Source organism: Oncorhynchus keta, chromosome 9 (assembly GCF_023373465.1).
Source record: "Oncorhynchus keta strain PuntledgeMale-10-30-2019 chromosome 9, Oket_V2, whole genome shotgun sequence".
Taxonomy (NCBI): Eukaryota; Metazoa; Chordata; class Actinopteri; order Salmoniformes; family Salmonidae; genus Oncorhynchus; species Oncorhynchus keta.
The window spans coordinates 15,578,524-15,605,586 of NC_068429.1; the positions used below are offsets into that span (position 1 = coordinate 15,578,524).

Consider the following 27,063-nt stretch of genomic DNA (forward strand, 5'->3'; position numbering starts at 1 on the left):
TACCTTGTCTTTATTAGAAAAAAACACAATTAATTCTCTGCTACATCAACAGCATCAGCTGCTGATGCTTTATTCTGGTCTGGTAGAAAGCAGATACTATTAATGCCTTGGAGTATTTATATCTGTGCCTTTCTTCAGTAACTTATAGCGGTGACATAATCTATTTTTCCCTCGTTGCTATAGAAGCGGTAGGCATGTTTTGCTTCAGTGTGATAATGGTGGTAGATCAGACTCTGGGGCCCCTCTGGTCATGGGGTTGATTGGTTATGCCTGGCTGCACCAATCAAACTGTACAATGCTATAATTGTATATAAAGTTTGTGTGTGTTTTTGTGTGTTTTCGACATTGATACATATTTTATGTGCAAATTATAGCATTGTACATATGCTTGGATTTAAGGTTGGAGTAGTGAGTGAGTGTAACTGGACAAATAAAGATGGATGGAAAGTTAACATGCATTGTTCCCCTCAATTATATCTGGCAGGGTAAACACTGGTTTATAACTTACTCCTGTTTTCTGTGCTAACCCCATAAATGACATCAACCACTATCGCCATGTTTCCCCTCTACCATGCTTCCCTTGCTGAGGGCTCAAGGAAGCACATCCTTTATGTCTGTGCAGCATGGACGGTGTGTGCTGTACAGTACAGGGATAGGGTGTGGAAGCATCCGTCCTGAATTAAGGGTGATGAGAGCCAAATGGAGGAACATTCATGGAGGGGTTGACCAGGTGGGATGACTTGCAGACTATGAAAGGCCAAGGGAGGATGATCATGATATCATACGCCATAAAGGACGTAAAGCACCAACCTCCAACCTCCCACTCAACCTTTTTTTAGAGCTAACATTTCAGCTTCTGGCGCCAGACCCTGTGACTTCTCCTCAATGCTCTTGTAATGAAACCCGACAATGGATTTGTCAGCGGTTAGGTGAGAAAAGGTAAACAGATGCGAGTAAAGGTTGATGGAACAGGGAGGATATATGCTGTTGATGTCCAAAGCCCACCCTGTTTCACTATGGTACACGAAGTCTCAGAGACAAAGAGCATGTACATTGAGTTATGACACAATAATAGCCACAATTCATCGAAACACGTGTTGCTATAAAGAGAGAGTTTGTTCCTGATAGATGTATCATCGTGCACTGCAAATCAGTGAGACTGTGCCAGACCTGTCCAGAAGTCACTTAGGGCAAGTTCGAGTCAAGTCTTTGAGCACAAACCAGAGTCACAAACCATAGTCAACCAGAGTTGAACCGAGTGGCACAGTCGTCTAAGGCACTGCATCTCAGTGGTAGAGGCATTACTACAGACACTGGTTTGATTCCAGGCTGTATTACAACTGGCCGTGATTGGGTGTCCCATAGGGCGGCATCACAATTGGCCCAGCTTCCTCCGGGTTAGTGTTTGGCTGGGGAAGGCCGTCATTGTAAATAAGAATTTGTTCTTAACTGACTTGCCTAGTTAAATAAAGGTTAAATAAATAAAGTCTCAAGTCTTTGAGCATGATTCAGAGTAAAGTCTCAAGCATTTGAGGATGAGTCAGACTCAAGTCTCTCAAGGCATCCTATGTCTCTCAAGTCATTGACCATGACTCTGGGACAAGTCTCAAGTCATTGAGCACGACTCTGAGTTGAGTCTCAAGTCATTGAGCCAGAAGTCAAGTCTCAAGTCTTTGAATAAGTCAGTCAAGTCTTGAATCTTAAAGGACGATCATAGTCTCATAATCTGTTGTTGCTGCAAGACACGTCTGTGGGTTGTTGCAGTTTTATGTGTGTCTGTTCTGCCTCTATAACGACCCCCGACCTGACTCCTGACCTTTGGCCTCCCCTGTGCTGGGGTGGCTTGTTAGACTGTTCTGGAGACAGTGGGGATCAGGACATCAGATGGCTGAGAAGCTTCTTGGCTGTGAGCCCATCTCCATCCCTCTGACAGACAGTTGTTTTCTACTCTGTCAGTCAGATGCGCTGCTCGTTAATTGTTGAAAGCCTCTCAACGGGGATAAGCTTTTGTGATTCGGCAGCTGGGAGGACCCCCGAGGGGTCTTCCCTGAGACAAAACACATGAATGCGTGTCATATATGCCTAGTCAGACATGGTAGTATTTATTACATGATGAAGAGTTGACATGAGACATGAAAATGCCAGTAGCTAGAAAGTCAATGTCCCCTTTCTAACAAAACAACTATGTGAATAGCAAAGCTGTAATTACGGGGGCTGCCAATGAGGCCTCAATAAATATCTCTCTGCCTATTGTGTCTTAAGGAGGGGGGGCAGGGAATGGTCACTTTGTTGCCATGGCAGCTGGCCAGTCGCTGCACCTGGCCAGTCAGGGACAGTATGTGAACAAAGGAGGTGGTGTGTGTAGCCTAGCGCTTGTTTTGCCACATCGTCAAATCCCGGTTTAGCTGCTCTTTGACACAGCAACCATTTTCTCCTTCCAGTTGAGGTCAAACACACACACCTCTCTGTCTCCTGTCGTCTGTCAGAGAGAGGAAGGAGGCTGCTCCATCCCTACATCTGGGCATCCCTGGAGGAAGCTGCTATCTCACTGTGATGATGTACTTTTGGATTAAGTTGTGAAGCATATAGCATGCACTTAAATGTGATCCTCTGTGGAGTGTTGACATGATACATGTCTGTATGGATGGGGGAAGATGTGGCCAGCACACTCAGGAAGTGAAATGCAGATAGAAAGATATGATGATGGAGATGTGCCTGACCACCATCATCACACCTCCGTAGGTGTAGGTGGAGCCATGTTCTTATTTTCTACCGAAGGGGTATCAGGCAAAGAGCTGGAGATAAATATGGGACCGAGCATATGACCCACAGGAAGTGGAGTTGACTTATCATCCAGTGAACAGACCCCAGATCCTTCACACTTCCTGTCACATGACATGGGATCCCAAAGACTTTGGTCTTCCTAGCCCTTGGTACTTATTTTTACTGTAGATTTATGTAATATGCCATAATCTTACTTGGGCTTTAGGTTATAGAGGTTTAAAGAACATTCCCTAAACATTTGTTCCGGGTTCTCCTTGATGCTCCGGGAACATTTGCTTTTTGTCCAGTGAGCACTCCCTCCTTGTCAGGCTAAACATGTTCAAGACATGAGAGGTGGCTACCTGCCTGAAAGGTTTTGGAGAATTACCAACATCTTGTAAAGCAGGATGAGACATCTTGGAGGAGTGCCTTGGTGTCTTGGCCGGCAGTCAGAACTCACACGGGCAAGGCTGGTAGTGTGCATGAGTGCTCGGCTGTCTCCATAACGACGGAAGCTCCGCGGCGTCAGCTGAGTTTGGCTTCTGCATCTTAATATGGGTTCTGCTGCTGCTTCCTAACATACCTGGTGCACAGATTCAGTCTTCCCCCCAAGCTCTTGGTTTGTAATTAGTTTGTCTGCGTTCTCATCCATCCCTTGTTTGAGTGCACTTTATTTACTGTCAGTTTATGCATTTCCCCTCCATCTTCTCTCTTTAATCCACCCATTACTGTTTCTGTCCATAAACTCTCTATATATCCAATTAATTCTTTGACCTTTTCACCTCAGCTATCCGTTTAGTTTGCCCTCATCATCATAATTGCTATCTATCCCTTGATCCCCATGCTCCTTGGCACTGACTCTCTGAAGTCAAGCCTTGTTTACCTTCATACTGCCACCTCACGCTCTGATGAAAGGTGAAATAACACAATCCTGACAACCGGCTTTGCGTCAGACTTGATAGCTATCATCCAGCGAGGGAATTTGACATTTGTTATGTGATAAGAAAGCGCGTCTGGTCTCTGTGTGTTACCGCATTCATCTTAATGTCCACATTTCCCCCGAGGTGGGATATCACACTGATAATCATTAGAAGTGTCTGGCAGAGGCACATTTTCAAAAGAGCAAAGCATTTAGATGGAGTAAGCCTCCTTTATTACAGTCATGTATCACGTTCCGGTCAGTGGTAAATCTGAGTCATAGCTGGAATAGCACTGTGGAGCAAGTTCCCATCCCGTACATATTCCACTCTGGACGTCCTGGATGCACATCCCAGATCAACCCCCATATTTTGTTCTACCCCGGATGATCCCCCCATATTTCGTTCTACCCCGGATGATCCCCCCATATTTCATTCTACCCGGTCTGTTGTTGTGTCCCAGTTATGCTTTTGTGTAGACTTAACATTCATCACAAACTTACAGAACATTTTTAAGAGCAGGTGAAGTGTACTTAGTGGTGAATTTGCGAGGCACCTTGTCCTGTGTAATTATACTTTAACAGTGACTTCCGAATTCGGTGGCTGATGTGGTGTTTTATGGTTCAGGCATGCCATCAGGTAACCTTACACATGAGAGAGACGCATAGAACAGGAAAAACAGCCGTGTTAGAGTGCTCTTTTTGTGCTATGTGCAGTGGAAAGAGACTGCTGACTGTATATTCCATGCTCATGCATACATTTCCCAATGCAGTGCTCTTAAACTGGTCAGCCATGGCCCTCAGCACTGTAGGCACACACACACACCAACACACATACATGATTTGTCCATTGTGTTGTAGATGTTTATGTTAGATGATCACACACACACAAAGCATCATCACTGACCTTGGCAACAGAGGTCCCTTGGAAGAGAAAGCATGTAGAAGCTTGTTTTCTTCCCTCTCTGGTACTCAATCATTAATAGTCCTCTCTCTCTCTCTCGCCCCTAGCTCATACACCCCCCCCCAAACACACACACACACACACACACACACACACACACACACACACACACACACACACACACACACACACACACACACACACACACACACACACACACACACACACTCCAGTAACACTCCATAGCCTTCTATCAGCAGCTGTTCAGAGAGGAGAGCGAGGGAGTGGTGAGTACCTGCTCGCTGATTCGCCTCCTACACCCCAGCACTCCTTTAAGGTTTACAATGTGTGAGTGTCTCAACATAGTGGACAGGCGTGCTCTAACGTGTAGCAGCATGTCATAAGGATCTTACAGCAACTTTAAGACCAAGGAAAAGACAAGGAGAGAGAGTGGCGGAGGAGAAGGAGACAAGGAGAGAGGGAGACGGAGAAGGAGACCAGGAGAGAGAGAGACGGGAAAGAGAAAGAGACAAGGGGAGAGAGAGAGACAGAGGAGACAAGGAGAGAGAGACGGAGAAGGAGACCAGGAGAGAGGGAGACGGGAAAGAGAAAGAGACAAGGAGAGAGAGAGACAGAGGAGACAAGGAGAGATAGAGACGGGAAGGAGAAAGAGACAAGGAGAGAGACGAAGAACGAGAAAAAGACAAGAAGAGGGAGAAAGACGAAGAAGGAGAAAAGGAGAGAGAGACGGAGAAGGAGACCAGGAGAGAAGGAGACGGGAAAGAGAAAGAGACAAGGAGAGAGAGAGAGAGAGAGACAGAGGAGACAAGGAGAGAGAGACGGGAAGGAGAAAGAGACAAGGAGAGAGAGAGAAGGGAAGGAGAAAGAGACAAGGAGAGAGAGAGAAGGGAAGGAGAAAGAAACAAGGAGAGAGAGACAGGAAAGATGAAGTCTGAGTAGAAAGAAGAGGCGTCTACTTGGTCTACTTTTGACATTTTTCCCCTTCGTTCATTTTGGAAAACAACAAGTGAGAAAAATAGATAAAGGAAAGTGCAGCAGAAGACTCATAAGGAGAGATCTCTTTGGTTCAGCTTCAGCCTTTGGTTCAGCTTCGCTCTGAGAGCTGGAGGACCACAGCCCCAGCCAGGGGCGCCCTGCCACCCAAGCCCAAGCCAAGACTCTGTCCCGGGGGCCGCATGGGGTCCAAGTCCCCCTTCAGCCTCCACCAAGCCCTGGTCCAGCCCATGATGATGTGCATGCTGGATGTTCCTCTCATACTGGACCACCTGGTAGGTGTCTGGTGTGGAGACTGATAGGGGATCACTGACTGCAGATGTCTGGTGTGGAGACTGAGAGGGGATCACTGACTGTGGGTGTCTGATGTGGAGACTGAGAGGGGATCACTGACTGCAGATGTCTGGTGTGGAGACTGAGAGGGGATCACTGACTGTAGATGTCTGGTGTGGAGACTGAGAGGGGATCACTGACTGTGGGTGTCAGGTATGGAGACTGAGAGGGGATCACTGACTGTGGGTGTCTGGTGTGGAGACTGAGAGGGGATCACTGACTGTAGGTGTCTGGTGTGGAGACTGAGAGGGGATCACTGACTGTATGTGTCTGGTGTGGAGATTGAGAGGGGATCACTGACTGTGGGTGTCTGGTGTGGAGACTGAGAGGGGATCACTGACTGTAGGTGTCTGGTTTGGAGACTGAGAGGGGATCACTGACTGCAGGTGTCTGGTGTGGAGACTGAGGAGGGATCACTGACTGCAGGTGTCTGGTGTGGAGACTGAGAGGGGATCACTGACTGTAGGTGTCTGGTGTGGAGACTGAGAGGGGATCACTGACTGTAGGTGTCTGGTGTGGAGACTGAGAGGGGATCACTGACTGTAGGTGTCTGGTGTGGAGACTGAGAGGGGATCACTGACTGCAGGTGTCTGGTGTGGAGACTGAGAGGGGATCACTGACTGTGGGTGTCTGATGTGGAGACTGAGAGGGGATCACTGACTGCAGATGTCTGGTGTGGAGACTGAGAGGGGATCACTGACTGTAGGTGTCTGGTGTGGAGACTGAGAGGGGATCACTGACTGTAGGTGTCTGGTGTGCAGACTGAGAGGGGATCACTGACTGTAGGTGTCTGGTGTGGAGACTGAGAGGGGATCACTGACTGCAGGTGTCTGGTGTGGAGACTGAGAGGGGATCACTGACTGTGGGTGTCTGGTGTGGAGACTGAGAGGGGATCACTGACTGCAGGTGTCTGGTGTGGAGACTGAGAGGGGATCACTGACTGCAGATGTCTGGTGTGGAGACTGAGAGGGGATCACTGACTGCAGGTGTCTGGTGTGGAGACTGAGAGGGGATCACTGACTGCAGATGTCTGGTGTGGAGACTGAGAGCTAGGACAGTGGTAGTGTGGGAATCTGTTGTGACTGCTTACAATATGCTTGTGTAATATGCTACAGTTCACCTTTGAATTGAACGCATATGCAAACTGATATGCACTCTATAGTGTGCACATTATCTGGACAGTGGCGTGAGGATTTTTTACTTATGTACTATTTCTCTGATCCTAGGTCAGTTTCCTTTTATGTGGTAGAATCTGTAAGTTCACACCGGTTGGTGGGTAGGAGGTGGGGAGGAGACAGCCTATCAGGTCAGGTCGCTCTTTTAGGCTTTGGTCAGCATGGTTTCGCCATGGGAACAGGTCACTCAGGCAGGTCCTAAGTGAAGTACTTTATTCTTATTGGCCAGGAGAAAGAATGTAGCTGTACAGTTGAAGTCGGAAGTTTACATACACTTAGGTTGGAATCATTAAAACTATTTTTTCAACCACTCCACAAATTTCTTGTTAACAAACTATAGTTTTGGAAAGTCGGTTTTGGACATCTACTTTAAGTAATTGTTCCAACAATTGTTTACAGACAAGTTATTTCACTTATAATTCACGGTATCACAATTCCAGTGGGTCATAAGTTTACATACACCAAGTTGACTGTGCCTTTAAACAGCTTGGAAAATTCCAGAAAGTGATGTCATGGCTTTAGAAGCTTCTGATAGGCTAATTGACATCATTTGAGTCAATTGGAGGTGTACCTGTGGATGTATTTCAAGGCCTACCTTCAAACTCAGTGCCTCTTTGCTTGACATCATGGGAAAATCAAAAGAAATCAGCCAAGACCTCAGAAGAAAAATTGTAGACCTCCACAAGTCTGGTTCATCCTTGGGAGCAATTTCCAAACACCTGAAGGTACCACGTTCATCTGTACAATCAATAGTAGGCAAGTATATACACCATGGGACCACACAGCCGTCATACCGCTCAGCAAGGAGACGCGTTCCATCTCCTAGAGATGAACGTACTTTGGTACGAAAAGTGCAAATCAATCCCAGAACAACAGCAAAGGACCTTGTGAAGATGCTGGAGGAAACGGGTACAAAAGTATCTATATCCACAGTAAAACGAGTCCTATATTGACATAACCTGAAAGGCTGTTCAGCAAGGAAGAAACCACTGCTCCAAAACTGCCAAAAAAAAGCCAGACTACGGTTTGCAACTGCACATGGGGACAAAGATCGTACTTTTTAGAGAAATGTCCTCTGGTCTGATGAAACAGAAATAGAACTGTTTGGCCATAATGAACATCATTATGTTTGGAGGAAAAAGGGGGAGGCTTGCAAGCCAAAGAACACCATCCAAACTGTGATGTACAGGGGTGCAGCATCATAATATAATAATATATAATAATATAATAATAATAATATAATAATATATGCCATTTAGCAGACGCTTTTATCCAAAGCGACTTACAGTCATGTGTGCATACATTCTACGTATGGGTGGTCCCGGGGATTGAACCCACTACCCTGGCGTTACAAGCGCCATGCTCTACCAACTGAGCTACAGAAGGACCACATGATGTTGTGGGGGTGCTTTGCTGCAGGAGGGACTGGTGCACTTCACAAAATAGATTGCATCATGAGGAGGGAAAATGATGTGGATATATTGAAGGAACATATCAAGACATCAGTGAGGAAGATAAAGCTTGGTCACAAATGGGTCTTCCAAATGGATAATGACCCCATGCATACTTCCAAGTTGTGGCAAAATGGCTTAAGGACAACAAGGTCAAGGTACAAAGCCTTGACCTCAACCCATAGAAAATTTGTGGGCAGAACTGATAAAGCTTGTGTGAGCAAGGAGGCCTTACAAACCTGACTCAGTTACACCAGCTCTGTCAGGAGGAATGGGCCACAATTCACCCAACTTATTGTGGGAAGCTTGGGGGAGGCTACCTGAAACGTTTGACCCAGGTCAAACAATTTAAAGGCAATGCTACCAAATACTAATTGAGTGTATGTAAAATTCTGACCCACTGGGACTGTGATGAAATAAATAAAAGCTGAAGTAAATCATTCTCTCTACTATTATTCGGACATTTCACATTCTTAAAATAAAGGGGTGATCATAACTGACCTAAGACAGGGAATTGTTACTAGGATAAAATGTCAGGAATTGTGAAATACTGAGTTTAATTGTATTTTGCTAAAGTGTATGTAAACTTCCGACTTCAACTGTATTTATGTGTGCACTGACGCTATTATTAACATGGCACAGGGCAACAGCCTTTCATGGATGCTCATTGAATCAGGTTTGAGTAGCATTGTAGCAAGCAAGCAACACAATACAAAACATGATCTAGTGTCACTTTGATATAATGATCTACAACCGAATGTGGCCATTTTACTGTGTAAAACGTGTCACAATGACAAGTTATTGTCGGAACGTTTGAAGTAGGTTCAGAGGTATCTGGCGTGCGTGTGAATCCATTGCGGTCAACTTCAGACACGTTCTGTGTGTGCTGGTTTGTGTGATGTGTGTTTGTTTTTATAGGTCAGGTCATGTATGATTGATGTAAGGTAGTTCTAGAAAGAGAAGGCACTATTAGTGAGTGACAAAACTAAGTAGCAAAATTAGGAGGATAATTTCCCATCTTTCCACAGACACCAGCCAACCAGCTTTGACTGAATTAGTTTCTCCTTGCCCTGTAAGTGGACCCATCACATTAGAAGTCTATGGATCGTGCCATGTCATGCATGACATGCTTGGACCACCTAATGAGATGTGCCTTTTGTTAAGTCAATCAGTTGTTAAATAAGGTGCTAGCTTGTTTAGCCCCGGTCCGCTAACTGATACCTTGTTTAGCCCCGGCCTACTAACTGTTAGCTTGTTAGCACAGGCCTGCTAACCGTCTGAATCGCCGCGTCCCAAACTCTCACTGGACCCATATTTACTTTCTATCTCTTTTCGATTTTTAATTTGTTTATACCTTCCGGTAACCTGCCTCACCCAATGTGATACGTAATCGCTATTATTTTTTATTTTTAGAACACACTCAAGAACCTCCAGAAGCTAACCAGCTAACTAGCTACAAGCTATTTAGTCATTGTTACTTTTTTTAAACCTGGATAACACTCGCCAGTCCAGCTTCCCTGCCCGATCCACCGCTGCCCCCTGGACACTGATCACTTGGCTACATAGCTGACGCATGCTGGACTGTCCATTAATCACGGTACTCCATTCTGCTTGTTTATGTTTTATCCGTCGGCCCCGTTGCCTAGTCAACGCCATTTTACCTGCTGTTGTTGTGCTAGCTGATTAGCTGTTGTTGTCTCACCTACTGTTTTAGCTAGCTTTCCCAATTCAACACCTGTGATTACTGTATGCCTCGCTGTATGTCTCTCTCAAATGTCAATATGCCTTGTATACTGTTGTTCAGGTTAGTTATCATTGTTTTAGTTCACAATGGAGCCCCTAGTTCCACTCTTCATACCCCTGATACCTCCTTTGTCCCACCTCCCACACATGCGGTGACCTCACCCATTACAACCAGCATGTCCAGAGATACAACCTCTCTCATCATCACCCAGTGCCTGGGCTTACCTCCGCTGTACCCGCACCCCACCATACCCCTGTCTGCACATTATGCCCTGAATATATTCTACCATGCCCAGAAACCTGCTCCTCTTATTCTCTGTCCCCAACGCTCTAGGCGACCAGTTTTGATAGCCTTTAGCCGCACCCTCATACTACTCCTTCTCTGTTCCGCGGGTGATGTGGAGGTAAACCCAGGCCCTGCATGTCCCCAGGCACCCTCATTTGTTGACTTCTGTGATCGAAAAAGCCTTGGTTTCATTCATGTCAACATCAGAAGCCTCCTCCCTAAGTTTGTTTTACTCACTGCTTTAGCACACTCTGCTAACCCTGATGTCCTTGCCGTGTCTGAATCCTGGCTTAGGAAGGCCACCAAAAATTCAGAGATTTCCATACCCAACTATAACATCTTCCGTCAAGATAGAACTGCCAAAGGGGGAGGAGTTGCAGTCTACTGCAGAGATAGCCTGCAAAGTAATGTCATACTTTCCAGGTCCATACCCAAACAGTTCGAACTACCAATTTTGAAAATTACTCTCTCCAGAAATAAGTCTCTCACTGTTGCCGCCTGCTACCGACCCCCCTCAGCTCCCAGCTGTGCACTGGACACCATTTGTGAATTGATCGCCCCCATCTAGCTTCAGAGTTTGTTCTGTTAGGTGACCTAAACTGGGATATGCTTAACACCCCGGCAGTCCTACAATCTAAGCTAGATGCCCTCAATCTCACACAAATCATCAAGGAACCCACCAGGTACAACCCTAACTCTGTAAACAAGGGCACCCTCATAGACGTCATCCTGACCAACTGGCCCTCCAAATATAACTCCGCTGTCTTCAACCAGGATCTCAGCGATCACTGCCTCATTGCCTGTATCCGCTTTGGAGCCGCAGTCAAACGACCACCCCTCATCACTGTCAAACACTCCCTAAAACACTTCTGTGAGCAGGCCTTTCTAATCGACCTGGCCCGGGTATCCTGGAAGGACATTGACCTCATCCCGTCAGTTGAGGATGCCTGGTCATTCTTTAAAAGTAACTTCCTCACCATTTTAGATAAGCATGCTCCGTTCAAAAAATGCAGAACTAAGAACAGATACAGCCCTTGGTTCACTCCAGACCTGACTGCCCTCGACCAGCACAAAAACATCCTGTGGCGGACTGCAATAGCATCGAATAGTCCCCGCGATATGCAACTGTTCAGGGAAGTCAGGAACCAATACACGCAGTCAGTCAGGAAAGCTAAGGCCAGCTTCTTCAGGCAGAAGTTTGCATCCTGTAGCTCCAACTCCAAAAAGTTCTGGGACACTGTGAAGTCCATGGAGAACAAGAGCACCTCCTCCCAGCTGCCCACTGCACTGAGGCTAGGTAACACGGTCACCACCGATAAATCCATGATTATCGAAAACTTCAACAAGCATTTCTCAACGGCTGGCCATGCCTTCCGCCTGGCTACTCCAACCTCGGCCAACAGCTCCGCCCCCCCCCCGCAGCTCCTCGCCCAAGCCTCTCCAGGTTCTCCTTTACCCAAATCCAGATAGCAGATGTTCTGAAAGAGCTGCAAAACCTGGACCCGTACAAATCAGCTGGGCTTGACAATCTGGACCCTCTATTTCTGAAACTATCCGCCGCCATTGTCGCAACCCCTATTACCAGCCTGTTCAACCTCTCTTTCATATCGTCTGAGATCCCCAAGGATTGGAAAGCTGCCGCAGTCATCCCCCTCTTCAAAGGGGGAGACACCCTGGACCCAAACTGTTACAGACCTATATCCATCCTGCCCTGCCTATCTAAGGTCTTCGAAAGCCAAGTCAACAAACAGGTCACTGACCATCTCGAATCCCACCGTACCTTCTCCGCTCTGCAATCTGGTTCCCGAGCCAGTCACGGGTGCACCTCAGCCACACTCAAGGTACTAAACGATATCATAACCGCCATCGATAAAAGACAGTACTGTGCAGCCGTCTTCATCGACCTTGCCAAGGCTTTCGACTCTGTCAATCACCATATTCTTATCGGCAGACTCAGTAGCCTCGGTTTTTCGGATGACTGCCTTGCCTGGTTCACCAATTACTTTGCAGACAGAGTTCAGTGTGTCAAATCGGAGGGCATGCTGTCCGGTCCTCTGGCAGTCTCTATGGGGGTGCCACAGGGTTCAATTCTCGGGCCGACTCTTTTCTCTGTATATATCAATGATGTTGCTCTTGCTGCGGGCGATTCCCTGATCCACCTCTACGCAGACGACACCATTCTATATACTTCCGGCCCGTCCTTGGACACTGTGCTATCTAACCTCCAAACAAGCTTCAATGCCATACAACACTCCTTCCGTGGCCTCCAACTGCTCTTAAACGGTAGTAAAACCAAATGCATGCTTTTCAACCGATCGCTGCCTGCACCCGCATGCCCGACTAGCATCACCACCCTGGATGGTTCCGACCTTGAATATGTGGACATCTATAAGTACCTAGGTGTCTGACTAGACTGTAAACTCTCCTTGCAGACTCATATCAAACATCTCCAATCGAAAATCAAATCAAGAGTCGGCTTTCTATTCCGCAACAAAGCCTCCTTCACTCACGCCGCCAAACTTACCCTAGTAAAACTGACTATCCTACCGATCCTCGACTTCGGCGATGTCATCTACAAAATTGCTTCCAACACTCTACTCAGCAAACTGGATGCAGTTTATCACAGTGCCACCCGTTTTGTCACTAAAGCACCTTATACCACCCACCACTGCGACTTGTATGCTCTAGTCGGCTGGCCCTCGCTACATATTCGTCGCCAGACCCACTGGCTCCAGGTCATCTACAAGTCCATGCTAGGTAAAGCTCCGCCTTATCTCAGTTCACTGGTCACGATGGCAACACCCATCCGTAGCACGCGCTCCAGCAGGTGTATCTCACTGATCATCCCTAAAGCCAACACCTCATTTGGCCGGCTTTCGTTCCAGTACTCTGCTGCCTGTGACTGGAACGAATTGCAAAAATCGCTGAAGTTGGAGACTTTTATTTCCCTCACCGACTTCAAACATCTGCTATCTGAGCAGCTAACCGATCGCTGCAGCTGTACATAGTCTATTGGTAAATAGCCCACCCATTTTCACCTACCTCATCCCCATACTGTTTTTATTTATTTACTTTTCTGCTCTTTTGCAAACCAATATCTCTACCTGTACATGACCATCTGATCATTTATCACTCCAGTGTTAATCTGCAAAATTGTAATTATTCGCCTACCTCCTCATGCCTTTTGCACACAATGTATATAGACTCTCCTTTTTTTTCTACTGTGTTATTGACTTGTTAATTGTTTACTCCATGTGTAACTCTGTGTTGTCTGTTCACACTGCTCTGCTTTATCTTGGCCAGGTCGCAGTTGCAAATGAGAACTTGTTCTCAACTAGCCTACCTGGTTAAATAAAGGTGAAATAAAAATTTTAAAAAATAAAAAGAGACTGGAGTGCCACTTTAATGGATTCATGCCATTGTTATTTCTGTATTTTGAAAGTTGCATATCTTGAAAACTTGAGTGCTGTCAAAGTAAGCATTTTGGGACTGGTTATTTCTATTTTGACACAAGTTTGGAAAGTGACCAGATCATTTCCCATCTTACTTGGCAAATTTTCCAGTGGTTACTTTTATTTCCTCAGACAACCAGGCTTTTTCCAAAACTCCTCTTCATTTCCCAATTCACAAGCCCACCCGGCCCGGCTATAGTATCAGCTAGGCTCTGTTCCTGGATGTGGTGTCCCAGAGATAAGAGGTGGAAATTGGGAGTCTGTATTGTTGTCAGCCCCCTTGGAGTTCTTATCAGCTCAAGTGTCATTACTCTGTAGTCTCTGTAATTTCCAGTATCTTCTCTGCGCCACCTTTCTAATGACAACTTATTTACACTTCTCAACCAGGAGGGGGAGAAGGAGAGGGGGAGAAGGAGGGGGAGAGGGAGAGGGGGCGAGGGGGAGAAGGAGGGGGAGGGGGAGAGGGGCGAGGGGGAGAAGGAGAGGGGGAGAGAGGGAGAAGGAGAGGGAGAGAGGGAGAAGGAGAGGGGGAGAAGGAGAGGGGAGGAGGAGGGGAGAGGGGGAGAAGGAGGGAGGGTGAAGGAGAGGGGGCGAAGGAGAGGGGAGGAGGAGGGGAGGGGGGGGGAAGGAGGGAGGGCGAAGGAGAGGGGGAGAAGGAGAGGGGAGGAGGGGAGAGGGGAGAGGGGGAGAAGGAGAGGGGAGGAGGAGGGGAGAGGGGGAGAAGGAGGGAGGGCGAAGGAGAGGGGGAGAAGGAGGGAGGGTGAAGGAGGGAGGGTGAAGGAGAGGGGGCGAAGGAGAGGGGGAGAGAGGGAGAAGGAGAAGGAGAGGGGGAGAGGGGGAGAAGGGAGAAGGGAGGGGGAGGAGGAGGGGAGGTCGACCACATCTGTAATGATGACCTCTGCTCTGCTGTACAGTAGGTTGGGGGAGAGAGAATAAGAGAGAGAGAAAAAGAGAGTTCCATGTTTTATCCCCAAGCATTACTTTGTGAGCGTCTTTAAAAGTGTTGAACTTATTCATACTATTTTTATGACACTGAATATCCACAGTATCTCATTTTTAAGATGTGAAAGATATTGATGACCTCTGCTGTGTGAGAGAGAGTGAGAGAGAGGGTGGGTGGTTCGGTCACCTACAATAGTGGGTAAGGGAACGGTTTATTCCAGTGCATCCTGAATGCTTTGCAGTTCAGGGCTGGTGAACTATGGCTGGTTTCAAATATATTTACCAGTGTAGTAATTATAAAGACGAGGTGAGGTGACACTGGGAGAAATGCTCTTCCATTTCCATCTCCATTACACTCTTAAAAAGAAACGGTGCTATCTAGAACCTAAAAGGTTTCTTTGGCTGTCCTCATAGGAGAACCCTTTGAATAACCCTTTTTGGTTCCATGTAGAACTCTTTCCACAGATGGCTCTACGTGGAACCCCAACGGGTCCCACCTAGAACCAAAAAGAGTTCTCCTGTGGGGATATCGAAGAACCCTTTCAGAACCCTTTTTTTAAAGAGTTTATACAAGTGTGCCTGTACTCTTTGGGACGTTTCCCGGATGAAAATTAAGAATATTTCTAGTCCAGGAATTGGCTTATTCTATGTAAGCATGCTATTTTCAAATCCATTTATCTCATCTAGACAGCAAAACATGTTTGATGAGCAAAAAATAAGAGGAAATCTCTGCAGTGCTTCACCCATTGGTGATGACAGAGGTTGATAGCTCCCACACCATTATATAAAGTGCTTGAGAATCATAAAAACTACAGAACAAATGCACCGCAGTAGCACACAAGCTATTTCCGCTACAATAAAAATGTAATAATCTCGGATCACAAAAAAGCCAGTCCAACTAATAAAATGGCGTCCTATAATTATTTTCTGAACCTCACCTGCAGGTTACCGTGGATACTGACAAATTATAGCCCATAGTAAGCCTCCACAAAGCAACAGGGAAGAGCCTCTATGCCCTGTCATTGGTGTTACATAACGACAGGAGCCAGGACTGAGTACCACACCAGTGTTACACCATAATCATGACTACTATATCACCCCCCGTTGTTGTGCTACAGGGACTGTTCGCTAACAGTGTGTGAACGACCTTGGGGTCCCATCTCTTTCCCACCCAGTAAATGACAACCATGTCTTCTTTGGTTAGTAGTAGACTCTGTGACCTGCATCTGGGTTTATCTTCCCTTTGCATGTTTTCACTTTTTTTTTTTTGCCCAGTAATTCCTGTTGTGTTTGAGTGAAACTCTGCATATGTGGGAAAGGGGCTAGCCAATTGGAGTGCATGTTGTTTTAATTTGACCAGCCTTGTTTGACACACGGCCCGCTAAGGGATGGATGGGAAGTTAGTGATCAAATCACATTTTATTTGTCACATGCTTCGTAAAATATACAGTGGGGAGAACAAGTATTTGATACACTGCCGATTTTGCAGGTTTTCCTACTTACAAAGCATGTAGAGGTCTGTCATTTTTATCATAGGGACACTTCAACTGTGAGAGATGGAATCTAAAACAAACATTCAGAAAATCACATTGTATGATTTTTATGTAATTAATTTGCATTTTATTGCATGACATAAGTATTCATTGTCATGCAATAAAATGCTAATTAATTACTTTAAAATCATACAATGTGATTTTCTGGATTTTTGTTTTAGATTCTGTCTCTCACAGTTGAAGTGTGAGTGTTTTTTATAGGGCAGGGCAGCTCTAACCAACATCTCCAATCTCATCTCAAGGATTATACTCCAGGTTAGCTGACTCCTGCCCATTAGCCTAGGGGTTGACATACTTTTTCCAACCTACACTGTGAATATTTAAATGATGTATTCAATTTAGACAAGAAAAATACAATTTGTGTTTTATTAGGTTGAGCACAGTATGTTTGTCTATTGTTGTGAGTTAGATGAAGATCAGATCTAATTTTATGGCCAATTTATGAAGAAATCCAGATAATTCTAAAGGGTTCATTTTCTTTTTTTTCTTGCCATTGTTTAACTAGGAATAGAGTGACTAGGCAACAGGATAGATAATAAACAATAGCAGCCGCGTTTGTGATGAGTAAAAAAAAAGTTTGTTCAAGGAGGTTCAATGCAGATAGTTAAATAGTTAACCAAATAGCTACCTGGACTAACTACATATTTATCATCCTTATGGCTTGGGGGTAGAAGCTGTTCAGGGTCCTGCTGGTTCCAGACTTAGTGCATTGGTACTGCTTACCGTGCTTAACAGAGAGAACAGTTGACTATGACTTGGGTAGCTGGAGTCTTTGACAATTTGTAGGGCCTTCCTCTGACGTGCCTGGTATAGAGGTCCTGGATGGCAAGGAGCTCGGCCCCAGTAAACTACTGGCCGTACGCTTTACCCTCTGTAGTGCCTTGTGGTCGGATGCCAAGCAGTTGCCATACCAAGCAGTGATGCAGCCAGTCAAGATGCTCTCAATGGTGCAGCTGTAGACATTTTTGAGGATCTGAGGGCCTGTAGTCGACAATCCGCTCCTTTGTCTGGCTGACGTTGAGGGAGAGGTTGTCCTTGCACCACACTGCCAGGTCTTTGACCTCCTCCCTATAGGCTGATTTACCATTGTCGGTGATCAGGCCTACCACGTCATATCGTAAATGAACTTAATGATGGTGTTGGAATCGTGCGAGGCCATGCAGTCGTGAGTGAACAGGGAGTACAGGAGGGGACTAAGCACGCACCCTTGAGGGGCCCCCGTGTTGAGGGTAAGCATGGCGGATGTGTTGTAGCCTACCTTCACCACCTGGGGGAAGCCCCTCAGGAAGTCCAGGAAGTGTTCAGTCCCAGGGTCCTTAGCTTAGTGATGAGTTTGGATGGCACAATGGTGTTGAATGCTGAGCTGTAGCCGATAAACAGCATTCTCACATAGGTTTTCCTCTTGTCCTGTTGGGAGAGGGCAGTGTGGAGTGCAATTGCGATTGCACAATACTGTACATTTATTGGGGCAGTATGATTAATTGGAGTGGGTTCAGGGTGTCTGGGATGATAGTGGTGATGTGAGTAATGACCCGCCTTTCAAAGTATTCCATGGCTACAGACATGAGTGCTACAGGGCGATAGTAATTTAGACAAGTTACCTTTGCGTTCTTGGGCACAGGGACTATGGTAGTCTGCTTGAAACATGTAGGTATTACAGACTGGGTCAGAGAGAGGTTAAAAATGTCAGTGAAGACACTTTCCAGCTGGTTAGCGCATGCTCAGAGTATTTGTCCTGGTAATCCATGGGCGAATATTTACCTGTTTAAAGGTCTTACCCACATCGGCTACAGAGCGTGATCACATAGTCGTCAAGAACAGCTAGTGCTCTTGCATGGTTCAGTGTTGCTTGTCTCGAAGCGAGAGAAGGTATTTAGTGCATCTGGTAGGCTTGCGTCATTTACATCTGTCATTTAGCAGACACTCTTATCCTGAGTGACTTACAGTCATGAGTGCATACATGTTTTGTATGGGCCCCTGTGGGGATTGAACCCACAACCTTAGCATTGCAAGCGCCATGCTCTACCAACTAAACTACATGGGACGTTGTCACTGGGCAGCTTGCGGGTGGGTTTCCCTTTGTAATCCGTGATAGTTTGCAAGCATTTCCACATCCGACAAGCGTCAGAGTCGGCATGCTAGGATTCGATCTTAGTCATTTATTGATATGTTGGCTGTTTGATGGCTCGTCAGAGGTCGTAGCGGGATTTATTAGAGTCCTGCTACTTGAAAGCGCCAGCTCTAGCCTTTAGCTCGGATGTTGCCAGTAATCCATGGCCTCTGGTTGGGATATGTACGTATGGTCATGGTGGGGACAACGTCGATGCACTTATTAATGAAGCCAGTGACTGATGTGGTAAACACCTCAATGCCATTGGATGAATCCTGGAACATATTCCAGTCTGTGCTAGTGAAACAGTCCTGTAGCTTAGCATCCTCTTCATCAGACCACTTCCATATTGGGCACGTTACCGGTACTTCCTATTTGAGTTTTTGCGTGTAAGCAGAAGGATATGGTTTTATAAATACATTTGATATGGTCAGATTTGCAAAATGGAGGGAGATGGTTTGTATGCATTTTTAACAAAGACGCCGAGAGTCGAGAAGCAGGTGATACGTTTAATAAACCAATGAACATGGAACGAGACAACATCGTAGTGGCGTCTTAAAATAGATACAGAAACAATACTAACTTGGGAAAAAAAACCTAAGGGAGTGCCAGATATAGGGTAATGGAGTCCAGGTGTGCCTCATGAAGTGCAGGTGTGCGTAATGATGGATGCCAGGACCGGTGGTTAGTATACCGGTGACGTTGAACGCCGGAGGGGAGGAGTGGGAGTAGATGTGACATTAACACCCCCGACGCGCGGCTCTAGCCACAGCGGCAAAAGTGAAAATCAAGGATGATGTTGGGATCCAGAATGTCCTCCACGACCCCCACAACGTTGGGAGTCCAGTAGGGATCTGACGGCATAGGCTGGACCCCCCTTGATGTCCGGGGGGGGCAGCATCAGCTATGGGACCAGGAACCACTGGCCTGAGAAGGGAGACATGAAAAGAAGGTGAGATACGGTAGTCACTTCCATATTGGGCGCTTCACCGGTACTTCCTGTTTGAGTTTTTGTAAGCAGGAATCAGGAGGATAGAGTTATGGTTAGATTTGCAAAATAGAGGGCAATGGACAGCTTTGTGTGCATTTGTAACGAAGACGCTGAGAGTCGAGAAGCAGGTGCAGGTGATACGTTTAATAAACCAACAAACATGGAACGAGACACATCGTAGTGGCGTCTTAACATAGACACAGAAGCAAGATTGTCTGGGACAAGAACCTAAGGGAGTGCCAGTGACCGGTGGCGGTATGCCTGCTCCTTCTGACGGTGAACGGAACACTGGAGTCTCACGTGAGCGTTGCTCCACACTTCTGAGCGCCTGAACCACTCATCAACCACAGGAGCTTCGGTCTGGTCCGGGGTCCACGGAGCCAGGGCCGGCTGAAAACCCAGAACACACTGGAAGGGGTCAGCCCAGTGGAGGAGTGACGTAGCGAATTCTGGGCGTACTCCGCCCATGGAAGGAATCGGGCACACTCTCCCTGCCGGTCCTGACAGTGACTCCTCAGGAGCCTCCCCAGCCTCTGGTTCATCCTCTCCACCTGACCGTGACCCCGAGTTTCTCCATAAAGGTTCTCCATACCCGTGATGTGAATTGGGGGCCACGGTCGGAGACGATGTCCTCCGGAAGGCCATAATGCCGGGACACCTGCTGGAGTAGTACCGCAGTGACCTGGAGAGCAGTAGGGAGACCAGAGAGATGGATAAAACGACAGGATTTGGAAAATCGATCCACAACCACCAAAATGGCAGTGAAACCGGCAGAGGGGAGCTCAGTAAGAGCGTACGAAGTGCCGGCTCATTCCATCTGCTGGATGCTACTGTCTGGAAGGTGAGTGCATACTCGGCAGCCTGCAGGTCCTCCTGCCCTCCGATTGCTGATCGAAGATACATTTGAACAGAGCCATGAACCCCTCATATGAATATAGGTCCTCCTCTCCTCTCTCCAAGACAGCAGTGGCACATTCCAATACCCGCCCTGTCAGCAGAGAAATAACCGTGGCAACCTTGGACCTCTTGGTGGTGGGGGCTCCCATCTGGTGGGCAAAGTAGAGGGAGCACTGAAGTAGGAAGCCACGGCATTTAGATGGGGTGCCTTCATATTTATCCAGGAGGATAAACGGGCATCACTGACCTGAGCTTGTTGCTGAATGGGCTGTTGTGCTGGGTCGACTGGTTGTAGAGTATCCTCTGCTAATTTACTGAAACACTTCCCGGGTATGCTCAAGATGTTGCACACTGCGAAGAACCTCTTCCATAGCGGTCTCCAGTTGTGCTAGCTGGTCGTGGTGTTGACGAAGAAGGTATCCCTGCTCGTCGACTGTCTGGGAGATATTCTGTTTTCCTGCTGCTTCCATTGTTTGAGTCAGTATTCTGTAACAAATATGCTGAGAGTTGAGAAGCAGGTGATATGTTTAATAAACCAACATACATGGAACGAGACACATTCATAGTGGTGTCTTGACACAGAAACAATACTGACTGGGGAAAGAACCTAAGGGAGTGCCACATATAGGGTAATAAGTGAGGTAATGGAGTCCAGGTGTGCCTCATGATGAAGTGCAGGTGCACGTTATGATTGGTGCCAGGTGTGCGTATTGAAGGATGCCAGGAACAGTGGTTAGTATACTGGCGACGTCGGAGGGGAGGAGCGGGAGTAGACGTCACAGCATTTCTGTGTGTGTAAGTGATCTAGAGTTTTTTGCACAGGTGACATGCTGGAAGAAATTAGGTGAAACGGATTTAAGTTTTCCTGCATAACAAAATCACTGGCAACTAGGAGCGCCGCCTATAAATGAGCGAGCATCTTCTTGTTTGAGTGTGGCACTATACAGCTCGTTGAGGTCAGTCTTAGTGCCAGCATCGGTTTATGGGGATAAATAGACAACTATGAAAAATATAGATGAAAACTCTCTTGGTAAATAATATGGTCTACAGTTTATTCTAACTCAGGGAAGCAAAACCTCGAGACTTCCTTAATATTAGAGGTCACGGACCAGCTATTGTTAACAAAGCTTACCTGAAGTTGTCATTCTGTCCTGCCGATGTTTAGGAAAACCAGATATGTACATTATATTGTCCTTGTTCAACCACAACTCAGAGGAACATAAGATATTATAGTTCTTCAGTCTCAAATGGAGCTCGTCCATTTTTTTTTCAACCAGCTGTTTGAGGAACTGCCTCTCACTACGTAACAGGTGATACCCGGTTCCTGGGGAGCTACCCTTCTGAATGTTTTCACTTCAACCTCAGATGTTACTAACCTGATTCAGTTTATCAACCAGCTAATTATTAGCCTCACATCAAATATGTGTCTCAGATAGCTGCTGTTGTGTTTGGCTTTGAGTTTGAAATAAGATCCACGGAGACCATGGAATGTTTTAAAATGTATTTTTCCATATCGGGTCTGGGTGGGGAATCCCCGGGTCCATTTCGGAACAGGACCTCTAACTTCAATCATTTATTCTCATCGTTCAGATTATTCCAATTTAATCATAAAGTGTTTGATTTTAAATCAAGTTGATTGAATTATTGATTGAGTACTAGGCCATTTGTGACTTGAGGGCTGTTAGCACCATTCATTTACAGAGCGCAGTTTTGTAGTGGTTACCGTGACTCAACAGTCACGTGGAATTTGACCCATGACCGCTGGTGCGGCGTTAATAGGGTTACCATTACATCCTTACAAACACGCGGGCACTCACACACTCACACACGCTCAAACACAAAATAAATACATACTATTACATGTTTTATTACAATAACACATTCACATTTCTGCAAAGATACACTTACATTTATATTTGAGTCATTTTAGTTATCCAGTCAGCTTAAGATAGCTAGGTGAAGCAACCTCATCTCACTTAAATATTATACTCACTTCAAAACCCACTAATGACCTTAGTTTTTCACTGAAAACAGCAGCACCCCAACATTGTCCCTAGCTAGTCAGCCCCAACCTCTAAACCCCCACCCCTCTCTGCTCTCCATTCTCCCTCTTCGCATTCCTCAGCCTCCCTGACTTTGTTTTCAGCCTGCGTTTACTGGCAGTGACTCGGGCGGCTCAGCCCACACATAACGCAAAACAGATGTAGAAAGTGGAGCAACCAAAAGGTTGCTGAGGATATGTGTGGGGGCAGCTCAGACTGCCCTGTTCTATACTCAACAAAATAAATTAGTTAGTTTCTGTCTCCTTCAAGTATTTCACATTCACAGCTTAATCTTTAAACTGTGAAAGACGTATGGTTTTTCAAACATTGCCTTTAATAATAATAATAATAACAATAACTTTATTTGAATGGCGCTTTCCAATACAGGTAACAAAGTACTTATCATCGTAAAATAATCAAATACAAGTACTAACAAAGACTGGAGGAAGGAGAATGAAAAAATGTGAAATATGCATCAATGCTTTAATGTAATATAATATATGTCAGTGTTTCTATCATGGAAGACAGTAAGGAGGCAGGTTATAATGTAGGTAGGCTTAATAGATTTAATAGAACTGATAATGAACAGAAGGTTAGACAACACATACATACAGGATAGCTATAGCCAGGCCTATATTCAAAATGTCAAAAAGGGTAACATAGCCTAATATTGCTCTCATGGTATAGATACAGATCATAGAAATACTTTGGACTCCTGAGTGGTGTAGCGGTCTTAGGGTACTGCATTGCAGTACTTCACTACAGACCCTGGTTCGTTCCCAGGCTGTGTCACAAACGGCCGTGATCGGGAGTCCCATAGGGCGGTGCACAATTGTCCCAGCGTCGTCCGGGTTAAATAAAAATACAAAAACGCAAGTGCTATTTTTCACCGTTTTACATTACATTTCTGTTGGTGGCCCTCTCAAACGTATATTTTTGAAGTGCAAGAATACAGCATAGGATGGATAACATAAGGGTGTGAATCGTTTTAAGAGCTGTACAGTTTACGTACGACCTATGTCCTACAGAAAGTCTTTCTGCCTACATCACGTTGCTGCGAAAATGACATCACCTTCCCACGAGGGGGCAGGCGTTCCTGCGTCGGGGGAGGAGCTATGGACCCGGCTGAATGGGCCAGTTCGTTTTGCATGGCCCGGTGACCCGGTTAACGGAGTTTCAATTTTTTTTAGATCATTCCATTGGTCCTTAAGTTAAATCGCCACTATCCCCGGACACCGGGCCATGCAAAATGAGCTGGCCCATTCTTTCCAAGCCAACCCAGCCAACCTCTGTGCCCGCTTCCCGGAGCAGAGCAGACATAAAAACAACAAACACAGAGAGCAGTCAGTAGTAGCCTACATACTCCTGGGTGTTCGGTTTGTCAAGGGCTTTTGTGAGAGAAAAAACAGGACGCCGTTTTACCCGCAAGACATGGGGGAAGACTACCACGGTGTAGGCTTCATATGACATTGTTGCTGTTGTAGCGATACCGACGGACGACACCAATGGTTTATCTAACGGGAGCTCAGTGCGAGGGACGCAGTATCAAGCTGGGTTCCCCTGATGTGATGTTCGATGCCAGCACCTGGAGGATACGCAACATCTGGGACGGGGTGAAACTCGAGGTCGCCGGGGATGCGAGCCCTGTTGTCTTGCATAGCTTCACCCAACTGGACCCTGACCTTCCGCAGTTGGAGGTAACGAAATAACTTATTTACTGCGCACTGTAGCCTTGTGTGCGGTTTTCAATGCGTTTGTTAACAGGTCTGTTATCCAAGCTACCACAGATGATCGATGAAGGTTTAAAGCCTAGGGGTTTGAGAGGATACGATCTGTGTTCTGTTGTGTTTTGTTGTTTACTTCTGCCTTAGTGTCAATGACACAGTTATTGAAGTCCAATACGTTTAAGTGCGCATCAACATTAATTAGTAGGCTATAGTTGTAATCCTTTTGAAATGCGTCAACATAGTTTGAGTAGCCCGTTTCTTTCCAGAAAAGTTCAACCCACGTTTTGAAATCAATACGTTTTATTGATGAAGAACAAACATGTAACTGTTTATTTCATAATATAGCCTGTTTTTATTTTATTTTGTATTTATCCTTTATTTGTACAGGGATTGAACATTGAGACACATGTCTGTTTAGCAAGTGAGCCCTTCAAACAACATAAGTACCCTGATTTTAGTTTTTAGTACAACTAATTAGTTAACAATATATTGGTCCACAATGCATAGACAATGAACAAGAAAATCGTTATAGTCACTGTTATAATTTTACAAAAGAAATTGCTCAACAAGTCTATGCTGTTTATTAAATTAAATGAATACCAGTCATAAATAATCATCCATGAACCCCCCTTTAAAAAAAATGTTTTTTTTTTACCTTTATTTTACTAGGCAAGTCAGTTAAGAACAAATTCTTATTTTCAATGACGGCCTAGGAACAGTGGGTTAACTGCCTGTTCAGGGGCAGAACGACAGATTTGTGCCTTGTCAGCTCGGGGGTTTGAACTTGCAACGTCCTCCGAAACACGACCTTGCCAGACAGGTTGTGTCCCACATCTAAAATCCGTCCCTGATTCCAAGGGGGAAAATGAAGAAATGCAGTGGAACTGGCTTTGAAGTCCAGAGTTGTGTTTGAGGGACATAGTCTATTACTGACATCACCAGCGAGGCTGTGTGTTATTTGGAAAGTAGAAAACATACTGCTTGGACAGCAGTCAACACTGTGATGTATTGAAATCAAATTGAATTGATTATTGTGGCTGGTTCACTGGCTTCGTTTTAAAAGCTGTCTTGTACCATTTGGGGGGAAAACAACTAGTGACGGGTGTTGTGTCTGTTCCATACAATAATAGTGTTTTTAAAACATTAAAATCAAATTGATGATGGCTCCAACTCATATAACCTTGTCCTCCTCGGGGCGGCAGGGTAGCCTAGTGGTTAGAGCGTTGGACTAGTAGCCGCCCCGAGGAGGACAAGGTTATATGAGTTGGAGCCATCATCAATTTGATTTCAATACATCACAGTGTTGACTGCTGTCCAAGCAGTATGTTTTCTACTTTCCAAATAACACACGGCCTCGCTGGTGATGTCAGTAATAGACTATGTCCCTCAAACACAACTCTGGACTTCAAAGCCAGTTCCACTGCATTTCTTCATTTTCCCCCTTGGAATCAGGGACGGATTTTAGATGTGGGACACAACCTGTCTGGCAAGGTCGTGTTTCGGAGGACGTATGGCTCTCGACCTTCGCCTTTCCTGTGTCCATACGGGAGTTTCAGCGACGGGACAAGACTACCAATGGGACAAGACTACCAATGGGATATCACGAAATTGGGGAGAAAAAGTAAAAAATATATTAATATTATATTTACAGTACTAGTCCAAAGTTTGGACACACTTACTCAATACAGGGTTTTTCTTTCTGTTTACTATTTTTTTGCATTGTAGACAGTGAAGACATCAAAACTATGAAATAAACACATATGGAATCATGTAGTAACCAGAAAAGTGTTAAACAAATAAAAAAAATATGTTTTATATTTGAGATTCTTCCGGGTAGCCACCCTTTGCCTTGATGACATTTTTTGCACACCTTGGAATTCTCTCAACAAGCTTCATGAGGTAGTCTTGTTATTAAAAGGTCATTTGTGGAGTTTCTTTCCTTCTTAATGCGTTTGAGACGATCAGTTGTGTTGTCACAAGGTAGGGGGGTATACAGAATATAGCCCTATTTGGTAAAATCCCAAGTCCATATGTAACAATATAACTTTAGACCGTCCCCCCGCCCATACTCGGGCGCAAACCAGGGACCCTCTGCACACATCAACAACAGTCACCCACGAAGCATCGTTACCCATCGCTCCACAAAAGCCGCGGCCCTTACAGAGCAAGGGGAACTACTACTTCAAGGTCTCAGAGCAAGTGACGTCACCGATTGAAACGCTATTTATCGTGCACCACTGCTAACTAGCTAGCCGCTTCACATCCGTTACACATATTATGGCAAGAACAGCTCAAATAAGTCAAGAGTAACGACATTCCATCATTACTTTAAGTTATGAAGGTCAGTCAATCCGGATCATTTCAAGAACTTTGAACGTTTCTTCAAGTGCAGTCGCAAAAACCATCAAGCGCTATGATGAAACTGGCTCTCATGAGGACCGCCACAGGAAAGGAAGACCCAGAGTTCCCTCTGCGGTAGAGGATAAATTCATTCGAGTTACCAGACTCAAAAATAAATAAAAACCCAAATGAGTTCAAGTAACAGACATCTTAACATTAACCGTTCAGAGGAGACTGTGTGAATCAGGCCTTCATGGTCAAATTGCTGCAAAGAAACCACTACTAAAGGACACCAATAATAATAAGAGACTTGCTTGGGCCAAGAAACACGAGCAATGAACATTAGACCGGTGGAAATCAGTCCTTTGGTCTGATGAGTCCAAATGTGAGATTTTTGGTTCCAACCGCTGTGCATTTGTGAGAC

The 27,063-nt window shown here is 45.7% G+C and overlaps 1 protein-coding gene and 1 long non-coding RNA gene across 9 annotated transcripts in view; both read left to right on the plus strand.

The window, feature by feature from the left end:
* LOC118388058 (ral guanine nucleotide dissociation stimulator-like) overlaps positions 1-27,063 on the plus strand; it is a 101,815-nt gene that overhangs the window by 10,719 nt on the left and 64,033 nt on the right. For 5 of the 7 annotated variants that reach the window (XR_008142802.1, XR_008142804.1, XR_008142803.1 and 2 more), the window contains exon 1: positions 23,710-24,269. The exons of 1 other annotated variant lie outside the window; for it this stretch is intronic. Coding sequence is in view for 3 of the 6 variants with exons in the window: in XM_052525292.1 (XP_052381252.1) it covers positions 24,078-24,269 (192 nt within the window). In the remaining 3 variants the exon portion in view is untranslated. Of the gene's footprint in view, positions 1-4,922; positions 5,873-23,709; positions 24,270-27,063 lie in introns of those variants that run through there. One more of the 7 variants, XM_052525294.1, reaches the window with a different exon arrangement.
* Positions 5,888-8,500, plus strand: LOC127931747 (uncharacterized). Of its 2 annotated transcripts, none has more exons than XR_008142806.1 (3): positions 5,888-6,276; positions 6,357-6,916; positions 6,957-8,500. It is a non-coding gene; the product is annotated as an uncharacterized LOC127931747 (long non-coding RNA). The 2 variants fall into 2 exon arrangements; XR_008142805.1 differs by having other exon boundaries at positions 6,357-6,676; positions 6,757-8,500.